The sequence below is a fragment of the Cebus imitator genome, unplaced genomic scaffold, assembly GCF_001604975.1.
Source record: "Cebus imitator isolate Cc_AM_T3 unplaced genomic scaffold, Cebus_imitator-1.0 Scaffold393, whole genome shotgun sequence".
In the NCBI taxonomy this organism is placed as follows: Eukaryota; Metazoa; Chordata; class Mammalia; order Primates; family Cebidae; genus Cebus; species Cebus imitator.
The window spans coordinates 814990-832953 of NW_016107708.1; the positions used below are offsets into that span (position 1 = coordinate 814990).

Genomic DNA, 17964 nt, shown 5'->3' on the forward strand with positions numbered 1-17964 from the left:
TGCCCTTGGTGATATGATATGGAGGTCATGTATCCGAGAAAGGCAACTCTGTACAGTGTGGAAAGGGAGGGTCTGAAGCTGGAGGCAGGTTAACCAGTGGTTACCATTTTCCTAGGGAAAAATAAGGGCATCTGAACTCCACCCCAACAATGGGAGATGACCATTGAGTGAGGACATCTGGAGGCTTCCCGAGGACTGAAACCCTTGAGCTGGGCAGGGGATGGAGTGCAGAGCACGTGCCTTCCATGGATGCTGGACTGCAGCTGGCCTTTGTTCCAGCCATACCCTGCCTGCCTTCCCCATCTCCCCCGCACACTTCACTAGTTTCATTGCAGAATCCACTGTGCCAAAGGCTCCCGTGGCTGAGCCAGCCTTGCTAAATAAATGTCTGGCTTTTGACTATAGTGGGCCACACTGTCTCCCTCTCAGGAATCAGAGTCAGGGTATTATAAAGCTTCCCCCCACTGCCCCCTGCTCCCTCCACACACTCTGAGCTTTCCTGTCTTGGTACCTTTTATGAAACATCCCAGGGGCAGAGAAGTAGCCTTTCCCTTAGAGGACAGCCCTACAACACCTCAGGTCGTGTAGGCCTGAAAGGTGCAGCTTAGCCCTTGGGTCTGTGGCAGCTGTGGCTGTGCCACTGGGGCCTGGAGGAGGCCAGGGACATGTGCACAGGTGCCCAGGTGAGCAGATTTCAGGTGGGAATTAATATATTCAGCACTGATTCTTGCTTGATCTCTGACCCTCAAGCTGTAGGAGTCAGACGTGACCCCTTCACGCCTTTGGAAGGCTTTAGGGACCAAGGAGCCTTGTGGGAGAGGATGAGTGGTGTTGGAGAGTACAAATTCATTTTCTCAGTAGTCCTCATGTTCTGCATCCAGACTCCTGCTGACCCCAGCTTCTAGGGACATCCTTGGAGGAGCACTCAGCTCATACATATTGAAGTCAGGAGCCTGCTTAGGTATTTTATTTGCCTCTTCTATTCCTTTCTGTCTCTGCTCCCTCTAAAAACAAAGATGCATGCAAAGATCTTAGAATAGTACTTGGCACACAGGGGTATTACCATCTGCATTCCACAGGTGGATAAATCACGGCTGCCACATTGCACCTCTCCAGGAGCCCAGATCACACTATATTTTATTGTCATCAAGATAAGTCTAAGAGTGTTTAACAGCTTGTTCAATATCACTTAGCAAGTGGATGCTAGTGGAATGTATTTCACCCGTTCAATAAATATTTATTGAGTGCTTGCTGTATCCATGCACTGCTGTAGAGACCTGGGTCCAACAGGGAGCAAAGATGATCCAGGTTGGGATGAATCCAAAGCTGTTGCTGATCCTATTAGACCACCTGCCTAAGCTGCAACCCTAGTGTGAGAGTCATACTATATGATAATCAGTGAAAGAGGAACTCGGCATAAATCTCTGGGGTGGCTAAATGAACCAGCCAGTCCTTTTTCCAGCTCTCTCCTCACTTAAAACAGAGCCCACAGGCTCCCAGAAAGGCCTCAAGCCATTTTACTGGCTTCTGTCTGGCCTTGATTTCATTCCCTCTGGCATCTCTGACCTGGTTCCAGGTATTTTGCTTTGCAGCCAGGTCTCTCCTCTGCCATGCCCTTGGCCTTGGCACTTTGACCTCTCTTTTGCTTCTCAAATGTATTCTCAGCCTAGAATGCTATTTTGGTTCTGGAACTTTATGCTGCAGCGTTCCTAGGTCACCTAGAGCCCTGGGCTCCTGCTTGCATACGGATAAGGCTTAAATAGTGACAGCATCTGCTGGCTTGTCTTATCTTTGCTAATGGGCCCTGTGCCATGCCTAACCTACAAGGTGAGGGAGGGAGGCAAGGACTTCTTCAAGCCAGGACTCATTCTCTGCACCTGTGGCTTGTGGCTCCAGCCTGGAATGTTGGCCCTTGGTGGTCAATGGTGAGTGAGCATCTGTGCATCTGGGGCCCTCTCTCCTTCCAGACTTCCTTCTCAGGGGGTTGGCATGACCAACCCTGACACTGGTATTCTAGTCATTTTCCCTGAGGAAAGACTTCTGTTATGTTTATCAGGTTATAGAGAGGGACCCAATCATAAACTGCCTTTCTACTATCTACTTGTGATCTTTTTATCCAAAATCCTTCTCAAATAGATTGTGAGCGTAGGGCCTTCCCCACCTTCTGCATCTCCACCAGTAACGGTCAGCTAAAGTCAGTTTGCACAAAGTAGGTCACCTCACTTAGGATGCCGAGGTTGGAGAGCAGATGGAGGAGCCACAGATTATTACTGCAGTGTTAGGTTATGCCCAAGGCAGAGAGAGACAGCATCTTACCAGGGAAGAGGCAGGAGTAAGTGGAGTAGAAGAAAACAGCTCCATGGGAGGATCAGGAAGATGTTTAGACAAGAACAAATTGCTGTTTGAACAAAGGAGGCTCTCTCCAAAGTTAAAGTTGGAGGGAAAAAAATCTCTTTTATCTGCTATCCATTTTCTATAATTCCTCTTTTTGGTAAAAATTTCTTTTTTGTGACTGGTGTGTACCTTCTGAGAAGATCCATCTATCCATCCATCACTTCATCCACCAATCCATTCATCCATCTATCACTTCATCACTTTATCCACCCATCCGCCCACTCATCCATCCATCCATTCATCCACCCACACACCCACCCATCCATCCATTCATCTACCCTTCCATCTGTGCATACATTTGTCTACCATGTGCTCAGCCACGAAGCATACATTAAGCACTAGCTATGTGCTTTGGTTAGTGCTGAATTCTAGATATACTACTTAAAGAGCTCAAAGATTGCTGAAGTAAACACATTCATGAGCTGACAACATGTATAATGAAAGAGGATACATCCAGGGTGGTATGTGGGCAGAGGGAAGGCCTATCTGTGCCTGGAAAAGATCGTTGCTCAAGCCTGTTCCTGTCAACTGGGATGCATTCACTCTTCGAAGCAGACACACATGTGGGAGGACTGAGGGCTTCCTTGGCCTTTCTGAGTCATGTCCTGCTTTTTGCTCTTTGTTCAAGACCGCTCTGCATTCATACATTTGTTGAGTGCCTTAATTCATTGTGAACAGAAGTGCTGAAGTGAAAGAGGGAGATTCCACTGGGTTCTGGTCTGAGCCGCAGCTGAGCTGGTGCTGTGGGCTCTGCACTGATGTGTGAGTGTGTGGGTGGGTGGGGGTAAGGGTCAAAGAGTCCTGGCTGGTTAAATAGCATCAGCTATGAGTGGGTGGCTGGGAGACCCATGAATGTTTTGAGAAGAGAAATCTTCACAACTTCAAGGACTCTCAGCTTCAAGTTATTCTTTTGGGAAAAGAAAAGAAAAGAAAAAAAGCAACCAAAACAACAAACCAATTCTAAGTGGCTTACATTCCTTATAATAACATCTCCATTATGGGTTTGTTTTCCAGAGGGGAGGAAGTCTTAGCAACGCCTGCAGTGGTGGGGGATCCTGAGGGCTGGGAGTTGACGGGAACAAAGAGTGAATTAATCCTGCTCGTTGAGGAAATGCTCCTCTAGGCCTCGAGTGGCTGGGGGCACAGTTCTGTCACGGTGTTCCCTGTGCGATGGGGGGTGAGTTCCTGGTGGGTAGTGGTACTTAGTTATCTCCCTGATGTCAGGTAAGCACTTGTGTGCTGCAGGCCCCTGAAGGGGGTCAATTCAGGCACTGACCTGCTCCCCCTCAGCTTGAGGCTCCTGTTTTAGCACACTCTTGACACCTCTGCAACATCTGACCATCCTGTCACACCTACAGCGTGCAGAGACGCTGGGCATGCAGCCCACAGTGGTCAGAGCTGGTGCAAAGGACAGTGGCAGACAGGACAGAGCTCTTCAATTGTCTGTGTACAAGGACATCTACAAGGGAGGCAGTCAGCTCTGCCTAGATGTGACATGCTGGGAATGGTCCTTGAGGGCTGGACAGGTGTGATGGTGCAGATGTCTGTGATACCTTGTACCTCCTATAGGCTCACCTCAAGCTTCAGCTGCAGTTGCTGGAGAATTCCTGCCACCTAAGTTCTCATCTAAGGTTCTACTTTTGGATCACCTGGAATAAGAAACATGAGGAAGTAAATTGCAGGCAGAGAACAAGGCACAGAGGTGTTGTGGTGTGGGGACTTATTGGGGAGGGGTGGGTGTGAGGCTGGGGGAAGAGGGGTTCTTTCTGCAGCCCAAGGAGCCTATTTGATCTTCCCAGGAGTCCTGTGAGGCTGACATGATCTTCTATTTTTATCTGGTGATTTTGTTTTTCTGAAATATTTTTAGCAGACGGCTTGCTGTTGAGGTGTTCAGGAATGGTCCCCTTGACCCACTTTGGCTGCCCATTGTTTGTGCAACAGTTATTAGTTGGGGTGACCACAAACCTGACTGAGGGTGGAGGTTACCTCGCCCTCAACCCCTTCCCTCCTCCTTCTCTCCTTTGTGCTCCGATAACCCCGTGGAGGGCTGGGGTGGTGTGAAGACAACATCCGAGAACAGGGCTATCCTTTTTCTGCAATGAGCTCCCACTGGGCCCCTGGGAGGGTGGGTGTTATCTACCAACTCCTCCAGATCCAGATCGGGGTCTGTAGCCACAGTCAGGAGGCCGAGCCTGGCCTGCCCACCCCGGACCCCACACATGGGTTGAGCCCCGATGCTGCAGTGTCATTCTTCACACTGTTACCCTAGATTCTCACTCATAGTCTTACCCTCCAGACCTCTGAGACAGGGATGTGTCTCCTATACTATCAAGCTCAGAACAGACAACTAAGCAGAAGGGTGGTCCTCAGATGGGCACAGTTGCAAATCCCAAATGTGTTCCCTGGGTGACAGTGACTCCACTGCACAGCAGGCACCAAATCCTCACCTCTTGTTACCACCGTCCTCACTCTCACCTGGTCACTCGGGCCACCATTTACCTTAGACCTGTCTAGTGACCAGAGTGGTCTTTCTGAGGCCCAGGTCTGACCTCCAGCTTTCTGTACACTGACCCAACAATGGTGTCCTTCTCCTTTTGCTCTTCCTCCTTAGCAAGGCCCCAAGTCTTTGCAAGGCTCAGTCCCCGCTTCTCTCTTGATCCTGCTCCCTCCATATGGTACCCATTGACACAGTCATCTTGAACTGTTTTCAGGTCCTCTAACCCCAAGGATCCACCAATGGTGACCCATAGGGCAGATCCAGTACATTGCCTGTTTAGGAAAATGATGTTTTATTGCACATGGTTGCACTCATATGTTTATATATTTCCTATGACTGCTTTCAAGTTATATCAGCAGAGTTGAACAGTAGCAAAAGAGACCACTAAGCCTAAAATCTTTACTAGCTGGTCGTTTACAAAAAACTCTGGTAGACTGTGCCATGCCTGACCCTGTTCCTTGACACCTTCATGTCTTTGCAAATGCTGTACCCTCCCTTTATCCTACTAATCTTTGACCCCATGCTTTCTGCTTATCCTTTCCTCCATCCTTCATTATCTGAGTGGGTAACTAGCCTGTGTGCACATCTCAATTAGGTACAGATCATGGTTCTCCTTGCTGATGTACAGATGCACCTCCCAATTTAGTTCCTGTGTCAGGGCAAGGTCTTATTCCATTCAGGACTCCAGAAGCTGGCTGGATTTTTGAAAGAACACCTAAAAGCCGAGGATCTTGGTGTAGATAATGAGCACCATAGCTCAGTGTTGGCATCCTGCATTCCTCCTTTCCTCTGTGGGTTTCTCCAAAGCTCTTTGGAAATACACCTGTGGAAAAGGTTTCACTGCCTCTGTCTTTGCAGATCTCCAACCTCTATCTGTATGACAGTGTTCTGATGCTGGCCAACGCCTTTCACAGGAAACTGGAGGACCGGAAGTGGCATAGCATGGCGAGCCTCAACTGCATACGGAAGTCCACTAAGCCATGGAACGGTGGGAGGTCTATGCTGGACACTATCAAAAAGGTACGTGTGAGGGGGCACCCTCAACCTGGCCAAAGAAAGGCCCCTTCTTTTACCTCCACTGTGTTCCCCTCTAGCAGCTGGCCTGAAGCTGGGCTCTGTGTGGCTGCCCCATGCCTCTCTCCTTGTCACTCTTCCTGTCCTGGCATCCGCAGGCTAGGTGAGCTGTGGTCCATGGATACATACTATCATTACTGTCTTCAATTTAATATAAGAACTTCTGAGAGGTTAAGCAACTTGCCCTAGGCCACAAGTAGGTATGAAAGGGAGGCAACTGCCTATCCCACCTCTGCCAAGTACCCCTCTATGCAGACCACCACTCCCCAAGAGAGGAGTGCACCTGTGTGTGCACTTGTGATGTGTCTCACGTGCTGAGGAAGGACACTGAATTAGAAAACTGGATTTGAAGTGAATTGAGCAATCTATAGAAGATTTGCTAGAGTGAATTGGCATTAAAGGCTTCAAAAGAGCATACAGGGAAATCTATAGTGTTAGGAATTTAGTCACAATGAATTGCATGTGGTTTCAGTAGCAGTGAACATGTTCTAGTATAGGTGAGAATCTACTGCAGCCCAGAGCAGAGTCGGGGCACCTTCTGGGCCAGCTGTTTCTGGGACTCTAGACTCACAGGGACTATGAGAGAGAAATCTGGATGAGAACCTCACCCTGGGCTTGGAGAGAGAAAGGGGCTCAGCACGGCTCCCTCAGCCTCCTGTTGCCTCCTGCTCCTATGGAGCCCACTGAGCTAGTAGAGTGAGGCATAGGGACCGCAGCCAGTCTATGCCAGATGCTGTACTTTGTATACATTTTCTCCTCTAGTCCTTGTGGGTTCTATGATGTGGAGCTAATTAACTTCAGGCCAAAGCTGGGAGATGGGCAGTGTGCCCAAGGTGGCACAGGTGGCAAAGCCAGGATCTGAGCTTGGGTCCTGGTTGTGCCCTCCAATGCACATGGCTGCTGCCCTTCAACTTGCCATCATGTGTCTGTTGTGTCTCTTGTTGACCTTTGAATTTCCTCTAGGGTCTGGTTAAGATGAGCACCTGGAGCTGATTGCAAGGGGAGGACTAAGCTTCTGGAGGGTGGGGACAAAAGCTACCATTGTTTAATCTCATGGCTAGCATATGGTGCCTGGCATATAGCAGGGACTCTAAGCATATAGATGGCATGAATGACAGGTTCAAGCTTTAGGGATTTCTCCCATAAGCAAATGGCCTGGAAAGTACCAATCCTACTCTGAGGACCTGGGACTGCCAGCCCATCTTGTCCTCATTACAGCCTGTCCATGGTTTCAAGACTCTGAGTGCCCCCTTCTTGGTGAGGTGCCCACTTCCTTTCTCCTCTTAGTCTCTGGGACTCCATCCTCTACCTTAACCATATTTTCATCACCCTCCAATGGTTTTTTTCCCCCTCTTCTGCAGGGCCACATCACTGGCCTCACTGGGGTGATGGAGTTTCGGGAGGACAGTTCGAATCCCTATGTCCAATTTGAAATCCTTGGCACTACCTATAGTGAAACTTTTGGCAAAGACATGCGCAAGGTAAGCCTCAGGCTCCCTATCTCTCAATCTTACTACTGTGGTGCCACTGAAGTGTAGCAACAGCTACAGGGTCCCTGGGCTCCCAGCAACTGTCAACTGGCACAGATATCCTCCCTCCTAGTGTCTCTCTGCTGATGCTACCATTGGCTGGTGTTTATAGGGCATGCTAGGGAGTAAGTGCAGAGAGGTTTCCAAATAGGAATTGTCACTAATGGAGTTTCTTTGAGTAGAGCAAGGCACCTGGTAATAACTGGGTCCTACTGCTTGGATCAGGGGGCCTGCTTGGAGGCTATAGGGGACATTGTGTTTTCTTAGAGCAGTGAAATCAGCTCAACCACAGGGACAAGTGTGAATTGTGGTTGAGGCAGGAGACAGGTTACAGCCTGAGTGTCCTCCAGATCCAAGAGTGAGACAAGGCCACAATCAGAAAACTGAGCCTCAAGGAGGGTGGGAATTAGAAAATGCCAGAGCCCATTGGAAAGAGAAATGAGAGACAGATGAGTCGAACAACTCAGAATGAGGTTTGGCTTTTTTATTTGGTGCTGGTTCTGGTGCTGGTGCAGGCCTGAGTCTTCCCAGTAATACTTTCCCTCCTCTTCCACCTTTTATGGAGGATAGAGAACAGTTTTTCAGGATTGTGGATAGTGGGGAGGTGGGCTTTTATCCAGGGTGGGGATCCTCAAAGTTAAGGGGACCCATGACACCAAGAGTCTAGAACAAAGAGACCAATATGGAAAGCAAGGGCTGGAACAATTATCCAAGTGAAGGACCTCAGATGTGGTCACTGTGAGCTGATGTGGAATTGATGGTGGGTATCCTGGTGTGGTCAGTGGCTGGCTGTCCTAGGCCTAGCCAACTCCACAGACTTGGATGACGTCCAGAAATGGCCTGTACAGGAGAGGCCAGAGATGAGATGACTCATGGTTTAGACGAGCCACAGGGGCTTGGTCTTCTCAGGAAATAATGAGAGCATTAACTGATTGGCATGTACTCAGGCATAGCCTCATGTAATCACAGACATGCTCACACACACACACACACACCACACACACACACACACACACACACTTCATACACCTCAGAGGAAGATGTCTTTACTAATGATGGTGCCTGGAGCATGAAGGACAGTCCTTGCAAGTCATGAGCTCTCAGCAGGAGCTGAATAAGCCCTCAGCAAAGAGACCTCTAGCCTGGCCTCAGCAGTGGCTAGGAGCAGTACAGCGGGAGGCAAGGGCTGAGTGATGTTGGGGTACTGAGAATCTGGGTGAGGGACTTCTTCAGTTTTGCTCCTGAGGTCCAGGGTAGAAGGATGCATATGTGGACTGGTGGAGGGTGTGAGAGTTGGGGAACAGGGAGGGAGCAGTGTAGAGCTCGTCAGTGACAGATGGGGCAGAAGACTAGCTCTACAGGAAGAGGCTGGGGTGGCCTAGGTCCTTATGATAAAGGGGGGGATTTTCAGCTGACTCTGTGATAGAAGAGAGAGTCATGGATTGGTCATATAAGTAATTAAAGTTTCAATCATCAATTGTGACACAATATCTGACATACATGCCTTCATGACATTTTGGAGCTCAGAGGTTTGTTGGTGGCATCCTAGAGGGGGTTGGCTAGCAACTACTCTGTGACTCCCTGTAGAAGGCCAAGGTGTGACCTGTGATGTTCAGGAAGCCAGGGCTGGCCTATGATGTCTGTTAGGAATGCCCGAAGCTGTGAGACTTGGTGAGGGGATGGGGATAGGTGATCAGCATTGGTCTGGGTCATGACCACAAGAGATATGGGCTTGCATTGGGACTCCCACCAGGTAAGTGGGGCTCTTTCAGTCACTCTGGCATGAAAAAGCTTGCCAAGTATAGCTGGCTGCCGAAATAACTGCTCACATCGGCCACGGTCCTGGTGCACTTGCCTTCATCACCAAGTCTTATTCTGAAATTAGGTCCTCCCTGCTGGCTCCTTCTGTCTCCAACCCACTTCTTTCGGTGGGAATTCTGGCTGCGGAGGTCTCCGCCTTGTCTTAAGCAGCGGACCCTCCGGTCCTGTGCCTGGCACTATGCTGGCCACCCCAGGTGCCTGAGTGAGGGGAAGGCACTGTGTCCTCCACTTCCTGTTTCAGGTGTCTGGGCCTTCCAGGTTGCCAAGGGAACGCACCTCAAAAACCCTGAAGCCAGTTGGAGCTGGAATCTCTCAGTATAAGGAGCTTTGAGCAGGAGGCCTGAATGTAATTGAGTTGGAAGGGAAGCTGATTTTCAAGTGGGCTTTATTTTAAAATGTATCTTTTTGTCATTTTAAAATCTGCCCTTAATAACTGCATATCCCAGTTGTTATCTGTCTGCCTGGCAGCTTATTGCTGCTAAGGAAAAGTTATCTGGAAAGCAGCGAATGGGATTTACTGTAGCAAATGTTTGTTCTTCCGGCCAAGGGTGCATTAAAGCAAGTCCAGGGGGTTTCAGATGAAGCAAGGGGAAGGGATTAGGACTGTATCATGGGGGTAGGGCACCCTCTGAAGGCAGGGCTAAGTGGTGGTTCCAGGTGGGAGATTGGGCTGTGAGGGGTGGGGCTGGGAAACTGGGGTAGCTTAAAAATAAAGGACATGCAGATAACGGAGAAAACAATTGAGGATGGGTGGCAGATTTGAGGACAGGATCCTGAGCCACACTAAAACAGTACAAAGATCAGTCATCTAAGGAGTGCCCGAGGTCGGAGTCCAAGGGGTCACAGCTCTCTTGGCCATGCAAGGTGCATAGCTGCTGAAGGAGCCAACTGAGCAGACTCCTAGATGCTATGGTGCTGGGCAGGGGCAGCATTCCCTGCAAAGATTATATATGCTGAGAGGAACAAAACCAGACACAGACAGAGCAGTTTCTTTAAGACTTAAACCAAAAGGAATCATTTACATTAAGGAGCAAGATATTTTCTTAAACTAAATACCCTGGAGGGAAATCTCAGGGACGGTGAGTCACCCAAACATTTTAGATTAAATGGCATCAAGCGACTGTAGATTACTCAGCCCCTTCATCAGAGGGAAGGAGTGGGTGATCGCCTTTCACTGCAGGGTTCTGGACAAATACTAATTCAATTATCTCATCCAGGAAGTATGTCCTTAGTGATGGAGCTTTGTATGGAAAAATCAAAGGTCTGTGTCATCAGCTTGCTGTGTAACTACAAGCAAAATATTAATTGTTTTGTACTTGGAGCTGTCTGGCATGGGTCTGCCACCAGGGGTAAGGTTTGCTGGAAACTCTTCCAGCTCTCACAGGCATTGGTGTGACATTTGTCTTGGAGATGGGGGTGGTATATGCTTCTTCTATCCTATTGGAGACATTTTTTTTCAGGACTCAGAAATGTAATAGGATCTCCTCAGATTTCTACTTGGCTTTGTTTCACTTCGCTCAGACAGGAATTTCCAAGAGAATCCCAGGAATGTGCCCATGTAGATGTCCTTAGCTCATGATTGAGCTCTGACACGTCTGTCAGAGCCACCTGTAGTTAAGTTTCCAAAGGTGCGGTGTGTGGGAAGCTGCTGGGTGTAGGGAACAGGCAGGAGTATTAAGCATCCACTGTGTCCAAAGGTGCATTGTATGTATGTTGCCTCATTGACCCGAGCCTTTGCTTTGCTCCTGGCTCTGCCTCTCCTGAGTTTCTGCACAACTTCCCTTTTCTGAACCTTTGTTTCTTTAGATGAAAGTTGCAGGTAATATGAGCCTACTTGTTGGATGGAGGGGTCAGTCCATGTAATGACACTGTGCAGCACTTTGCAGTGAGGGTGTGCCCATATGGCACAGGGCATCAGCTTTGGGCAAATGGGACTGTATATTTTCTCTGAGCATATCTATCTCAGACTCCACAAGAGCAGAGAAGCACAGGAAGCCCTAAAACACAGCCTCCAGCCTCACAGTGCCCTAGACTATAGCTCTAAAACCAAAGCCAGAGGTAAGAGTCTCCCTCTTGCAGCCTTTAGCTGGTGTGCTGGGGTCACCTAGCTCTGTGTGCCAGGACTGTGCCAAACTCCCCTTTTATGCCTAGCAGCAGATGCCCAGTCCTTATAAAGACCAAGGGCTGAGAGGATCTGTGGAGCTTCACCTCTGATACGATTTTATTTTCAGGACTGTTTTGGTGTAGATGTAATCATCACAAGAAGAAAAACATGGTTGTCTTTTTTTTCCCCCCAAGCATGACTTGCCTGGATAGGAACACTAGTTATAGCCCAGAGGAAACATTTCTCCATGACCCGATTGCTGAAGCTGTCCGCCTTTCTCCATCCTAATGGCACTGGTGTAGGGAACTCATTTTCTTCTGCTAACTCTGGATCCCTTGTGCAGCAAAATCCTGGGAGAATTGCCAACTGCTCACAGGCCTTTTGAACCTCATTTTCCATGAGTGGCATCCACTCGATTCAGTGGCTCAGTGGAGGGCAGTGGGTCTCCTTGGGCAGGAGGGTGGGGAAGTAGGCGGAAACATCTGGACAGCCTGTGGGTTTGCTTTATGCCTGCATCCGGAATGAGGGAGACGCTGATGGGGTGCGAAAGAAGACAGCTGTTTTCTTCTTTCTGTGAAGGAGAATCCAGTTAGGACGAAGAGAGGACAAAGGAGTATTTAATCCAGGGGGGTTCAAGCTTTTCTCTCGCCCTCGAAAGTCTGGTCAAGAAGGATCTTGCTGGGACCCAAATGTATTAAAGAGTCATAGACGCACATGTGCTGGTTGCAGTAGGTGGGGGATTGGGGTCTGCACAGCTCCATTTGGGAAACCGAGGCCCAGAGCCTGGGGAGATGCATAGCACCAGCAAGCATGATGCTGTGCTGGACTTGGAAGGCAGATTTCCTGGGGGTGAGTGGGGTTGGCAGAGGACCCGGAACACCTTTTCTGAACTTGAGATGCTGCAGTTCTGTGACTCGCTCTCTCCCCATCAGCTCACTTTCTGCTCCAACCTTACCCAGTAAGCATTAGGGCATCACAGGCCCTTCCTGTTGGCTGGGAGCCAGCTGAATTGAAATTTCCACCACCACTCTTGGCTCAGTCTCCTTGTTCAGCAATTTCCCAGGGAAATGGAAGGGCCTCATTTTCCTTTACTAGTTTAAGATGCTTCTCCTAACTTCTCTGTCAATTTTGATTCTTCATAAATGCTGGCTTTGGATGGTAATCAAATCCCCTCCTCCCTTGAAGTTATGCTCCCGGGAGAGTCTCGTGGCTGCTGATAATTCACTGAGTAATAACTGCTCTTTGTGCAGCGATTGCCACGCTGTAGGACCCCAGTCCTCCCTGAGCTTGAAAGTGCATCATTAACATTCTCGTGCAGATCTGCTATGCCGTGTTACAAATTGCCCCACATTCTTGGATTTGGAAGTTGTAAGAGGTGAAGTCAGGTTGAAAAGGCTAACTCTGATAATGAAGTAGGAGCTGCCTTTACCTGGTGGCTCCAGCAGTTGGTGCTAGGAGCCTGGGAAGTGGGCACAGCAGTGAGGAGGGGGATATGGGCAGAGGTGGGACTGCGAGGATCCAGTCTGAGGATTGTGCAGTGTCTCTATTAAGCTGCTCCCATAGAGACTCCCAGCTGTGCACAGCCAGTCGCAGAAGAGAAATAAACTTCAGTCTCTTCATGGTTTAACATTCTTCCAGTGTATTTTCAAAGTAAAATGTCAACCGTTTTGAACCCTTGTGCAGAACTATTTTTGACAGAGCCGAGGATTGAAACAAACACTGCTGCTTCAGCTGAGTAAAGGGATACGGAAAAGATGCAATTAAGTATTTCATTTTAGGTAACATTTTATCAATGCATACATACATATCAATACGTAACATTTTATCAATACATTAAGGGTAGAATGTTCAGAAAATATAGATAAATGAAAAGAAGAATGTAAAAGTCAGCTACAGTCTTTAAACCAATAAATAAATACTGTTAGTGTTTCTGGTGTATTTTCTCTTTTCCCCCTCCATACATAGAGATCATATGTATATTTATCAAATTTCTGTTTATTGTAATACATTTTATATCTTGACTTTCCTACTAAATGTTATATTGGAAGTATTTCCTCATTTCTTTATACTTTACAACTATGATTTTTTTTCGGTGGAAAACTGCTCAACTTAACAGACAGCCATCATTTATTTCATCTTCCTATCTGATGAATATTTAGGTATTATCACCACATTATTATAGAATAGTGTTGTTCATGAACATCTAAAATATATACAATTTTAATTATATCTATATTTATTTTCTTATATTTTTTAAGAAGTAGAATTACCAGAACAAGAATAATAATTCTTTTAGGCTCCTAATGTACATGATACATATTTCCAAATTGATTATAGAAAAGCCTAAGAACTTTCACATCCATGAGTAGTATATAAAGTTTATATTACATCATATGCTAAAAAATGTGGTTGATATATGTTAAATATTTTTGCTAGTTTGGTAGCAGCATGAAAAAGCGATACACTAAATTTGCATTTTTTTGTGAGATAATACATTGTAAAGTATAATTATTGGTCATTTGTATTTCACAATTTTGTAAATTATACGTTAGGTTCTTTGCACATTATAAACTCATACAACCTCTCTTTCAGAAAGGAATTGATAGTTATTTGTGTTCAATATATTGTTCCAATAAGTTGTTTGCCTTTGAATTAAAAAATATTTTCACATACAGACATTTAAAAGTGTATGTGGTCAAATATTTCAATTATCATTTGCAATTTTTTTCTTTTTTTATTGCACTTTAGGTTTTGGGGTCCATGTGCAGATCATGCAGGATTGTTGCATAGGTACACACACGGCAATGTGGTTTGCTGCCTCCATCCCTCCACCTATATCTGGCATTTCTCCCCATGTTATTCCTCGCCAACCTCCCTACCCGCCGCTGTCACTCCCCTAGTCCACCTCAACAGTGTGTGATGTTCCCCTCCCTGTGGTCCATGTGTTCTCATTGTTCAAAACCTGCCTATGAGTGAGGACATGCAGTGTTTGATTTTCTGTTTTTGTGTCAGTTTGCTGAGAATGATGGTTTCCAGATTCATCCATGTCCCTACAAGGGATACAAACTCATGGTTTTTATGGCTACATGGTATTCCATGGTGTATATGTGCCACATTTTCCTTGTCCAGTCTGTCATTGATGGGCATTTGGGTTGGTTCCAGGTCTTTGCTATTATAAACAGTGCTGCAGTGAACATATGTGTGCATGTGTCTTTATAATAGAACGATTTATAATCCTTTGGATATATACCCAGTAATGTGATTGCTGGGTCAAATGGTAATATTTGTGTTTTTTAGAAACTCATACCCAGTTCACAAAGTAGATACTATTTACTCATACTTTCTTCCAGTTATTTTTATGGTTTGATTTATTTTATAACAAAATCTACCATCTAACTGTAATGGATTTGGGATAAATTATAACATGCTGACCTAGTTTTTACATTTTTTCACTAAATGGTTTCTACTACCATTTATACAGTAGACCTTCATTTCCTTATTGACTTGAATATCACATTTTATTATATGCCATATAACTTTGCATATCTCCTCATTGATTTTTATAAATTATTAATTATTTTTCTTTTCTTTTTCCTCTCAGCTTACATTGAATTCACATTTGTACATTAGTAGAATGTTCTTGTCTTCAGGTAACAGAATGTCCACCTTAAGTGGATTAAACGATAAGGAAGACTTACTATTCTCACATTTAAGAGGACTGCAGCTAGGAGGGCTTCAGGGCTGGCCAATTCAGCCATTCACTGCTGAGCCCAAAGGCTTGGGTCCTTTTCATATCGCAACTTCGCTGTTCTCAGAGCATAGTCTTAATTTTTCTCATAATTTCATAATGAAATTTTCAGATTGAGGCAGTTCAAACTGTCATACCCAGAGAGATAGCAGTAAGTGGAAGAAGAGTATTATTTTCTGTGTGTTTCCATTCTGTAAGTGAAGAGCACTTTCCTAGAAGTTGGTCCTAGCTTACTGTTGCTATACTATATCATTTTGTTTTTTTGTTATAGCAGGTGAGGGTTTCCTCCTAGATGCATATGTAACATTGGCAGAAATTCTCTCTCAGATGCTTGTGTTCGGCTTGTGCTCTTTTCATAACATGGAAAAGAAATTTCTCATCCTTTTGTACTTGTATAGACAGAGCTCTTGAACATTGGAAAGAATTTGACTGTGCAATTATCTATGCTAGTTGCTGGTTTTGGTAATATTACTTTTGTATCGTGGAAACTTTCTTTCCTGGTTTTCTACATTTCATTGAATCATTTTTAGTAATTTGCTTCACTGAAAATCTTGCAGTTCACTGGAATTTTCAAATTAGTTACTTAAAGCTCTATATAGCACTTGTAAATAATTTAAAAAATATGGAGCTGTTGAAATATCTCCCTCTTCATTCTTATTACATATTTGTGTTGTCTTGCTTTATTTTTTGATTAGACTTGACAGCAGGTTTTCTATTGATTATTTTCCAAAGAACTAGGTCTAATTTGTTTAATCTTTTTTTTTTTTAATATTTTGTGTGTTCTTTCTGTCTGCCTACTGCATAATATTTGTTTTATTGTTATTTATTTATTATTTTTTGAGACACAATCCCACTCTGTTGCCCAGTCTGGAGTGCAGTGGCACAATCACAGCTCACTGCAACCTCCGCCTCCCAGGTTCAAGTGATTCTTGTGCCTCAGCCTCCTGAGAAGCTGGGACTACAGGCACATGCCACTATGCCTAGCTGATTTTAGTAGAGATGGGGTTTTACCATGCTGGCGATGCTGGTTTTAAACTCCTGGCCTCAAGTGATCTGCCCTCTCAGCCTCCCAAAGTGCTGAGATTACAGAATTACAGGTATGAGCCACAGTACCTGGCCAATTTTACTGCTACTTTTGAATATGAGGTGTTAGATAATTTGGTTTTATTCTTTCTTGTTTTGGAATGCTTCATTTTATTCTGAATATAGATTTTTAGTGGTTTTGCTAATACATACTGAAGTGTAACCTTCGTATACTTCAGAAAGAATTAGAAAAATGTCTAACTCTTACGTGAGTCACAGTGAATTTTCAAAGGTGAGCATGCCATACAGGCAACACTCACATCAAGGAACATCACCAGCACCCTCACAGCTCTCCCCTGCTTACCCTTTTAGTCACTACAGCCACCAAAATGGAACCAGTTTTGATATCTAATGCCCTTGATTAGGTTTTTCCTGTTTTTAACTTGATAGCAGTGATACCAAGTATTCCATACTCTTTTGTATCTTCTTTTGCTCAACATTATGTTAGTGGAATTCATTATTATTGTCTTATGCAGTTTTAGATGATTCATTGTTGTTATGTTTTACAAGGAAAGTTTTACTATCGTAGAGGTATAGAGAGGCCAACAAATCAGGACACAACTGCCATTGAAAAGATAGTTTGTTACTCACAGTTCCCTACAGGAGGGCACACACCACACTTAACAGGGCCACAGGTTTAGTCAGGAGGTGGAGGAAAACCTGTGCAAGCTTCATACTTATTTTTCAAGACCGACTTGGCAATTGTTGATTCATTGCATTTTTTATATATTTTAAAGTTAGATTTTTATTTTCCATAAAAAAATGTGGGATTTTGACTGAGATCGCCTTGACTCTTGATCAATTTGGGGAGTGTTAATGACTTATCAATATTGAGCAACCTAATTCATGAATATAGTGTACCCCTCAATTTATGGTTTCCTCAGTTTCTCTCAGGAAAATTTTGTAGCTTTCACTGTAGAGATTTGAATAACTTCTGTTTGATTGAGTCCTGAATATTGATTTATGATTATATGCAGTAAGTTTCAAATTGATTTTTCTACTTGTTTCTGTGTGTATATAGAAATTGAATTGGTTTTGTATATCAAAATTATTTCTAGTGAACTAACCGTATTTATTAATTTATTCTACTAGTTTACCTGTATGTTATTTTAGATTTTCTGTATATAGAATCATGTCATGTATGACTAATAAAATTTCTATATTTCCATTTCTAATGGTTATGTTTTTAAATTTCTTTCTCCTGTCTTGTTGCATTAGTTAGGGTCTTTGGTTCAAGTTAAATAGATGTAATAACAGTGGACATCTTTATTTTGTTCTTGATATCAGAAGATAATTTATAATAATTTATTCTTTAATATTATGTTTACTACATAATTTTGGTTGATATTCTTTTTCAGATTAAGAAAATTCTCTTGAATTTCTAGTCTATTAATAGTGTTATCAGGAATAAGCATTACATTTATTTAAAGGCTATTTTGTATCTATCAAGATAGTTATATAATTTTTATTATTACTCTTTCCTGTTAAGATGGTAAATTATGTTGATATATTCCTTTCTGATGGTGTTCATTTCTTTTTATTGCACCAATACCATACCATACTGATATATTGTTATTTTATGGTATCTGCCAATATTTGCTAAGTTTGATATCATCTAATTTCTCTTCCTTTTCAGAATATTTATAATTAAGTTTTTATTTTGAGATTGGTATAGATTTACATGAAGTTTTTTTTTTTTTTTTTTTTTTTTTTT

At 44.5% G+C, this 17964-nt stretch overlaps 1 protein-coding gene across 2 annotated transcripts in view; it reads left to right on the forward strand.

Moving 5' to 3' along the window:
- Positions 1-17964, forward strand: part of GRID1 (glutamate ionotropic receptor delta type subunit 1) — a 770306-nt gene that overhangs the window by 509950 nt on the left and 242392 nt on the right. For both annotated transcript variants that reach the window (XM_017508524.2, XM_017508525.2), the window contains exons 7-8: positions 5750-5911; positions 7327-7446. In XM_017508524.2, the coding sequence (XP_017364013.1) occupies positions 5750-5911; positions 7327-7446 (282 nt within the window). The remainder of the gene's footprint in view (positions 1-5749; positions 5912-7326; positions 7447-17964) is intronic.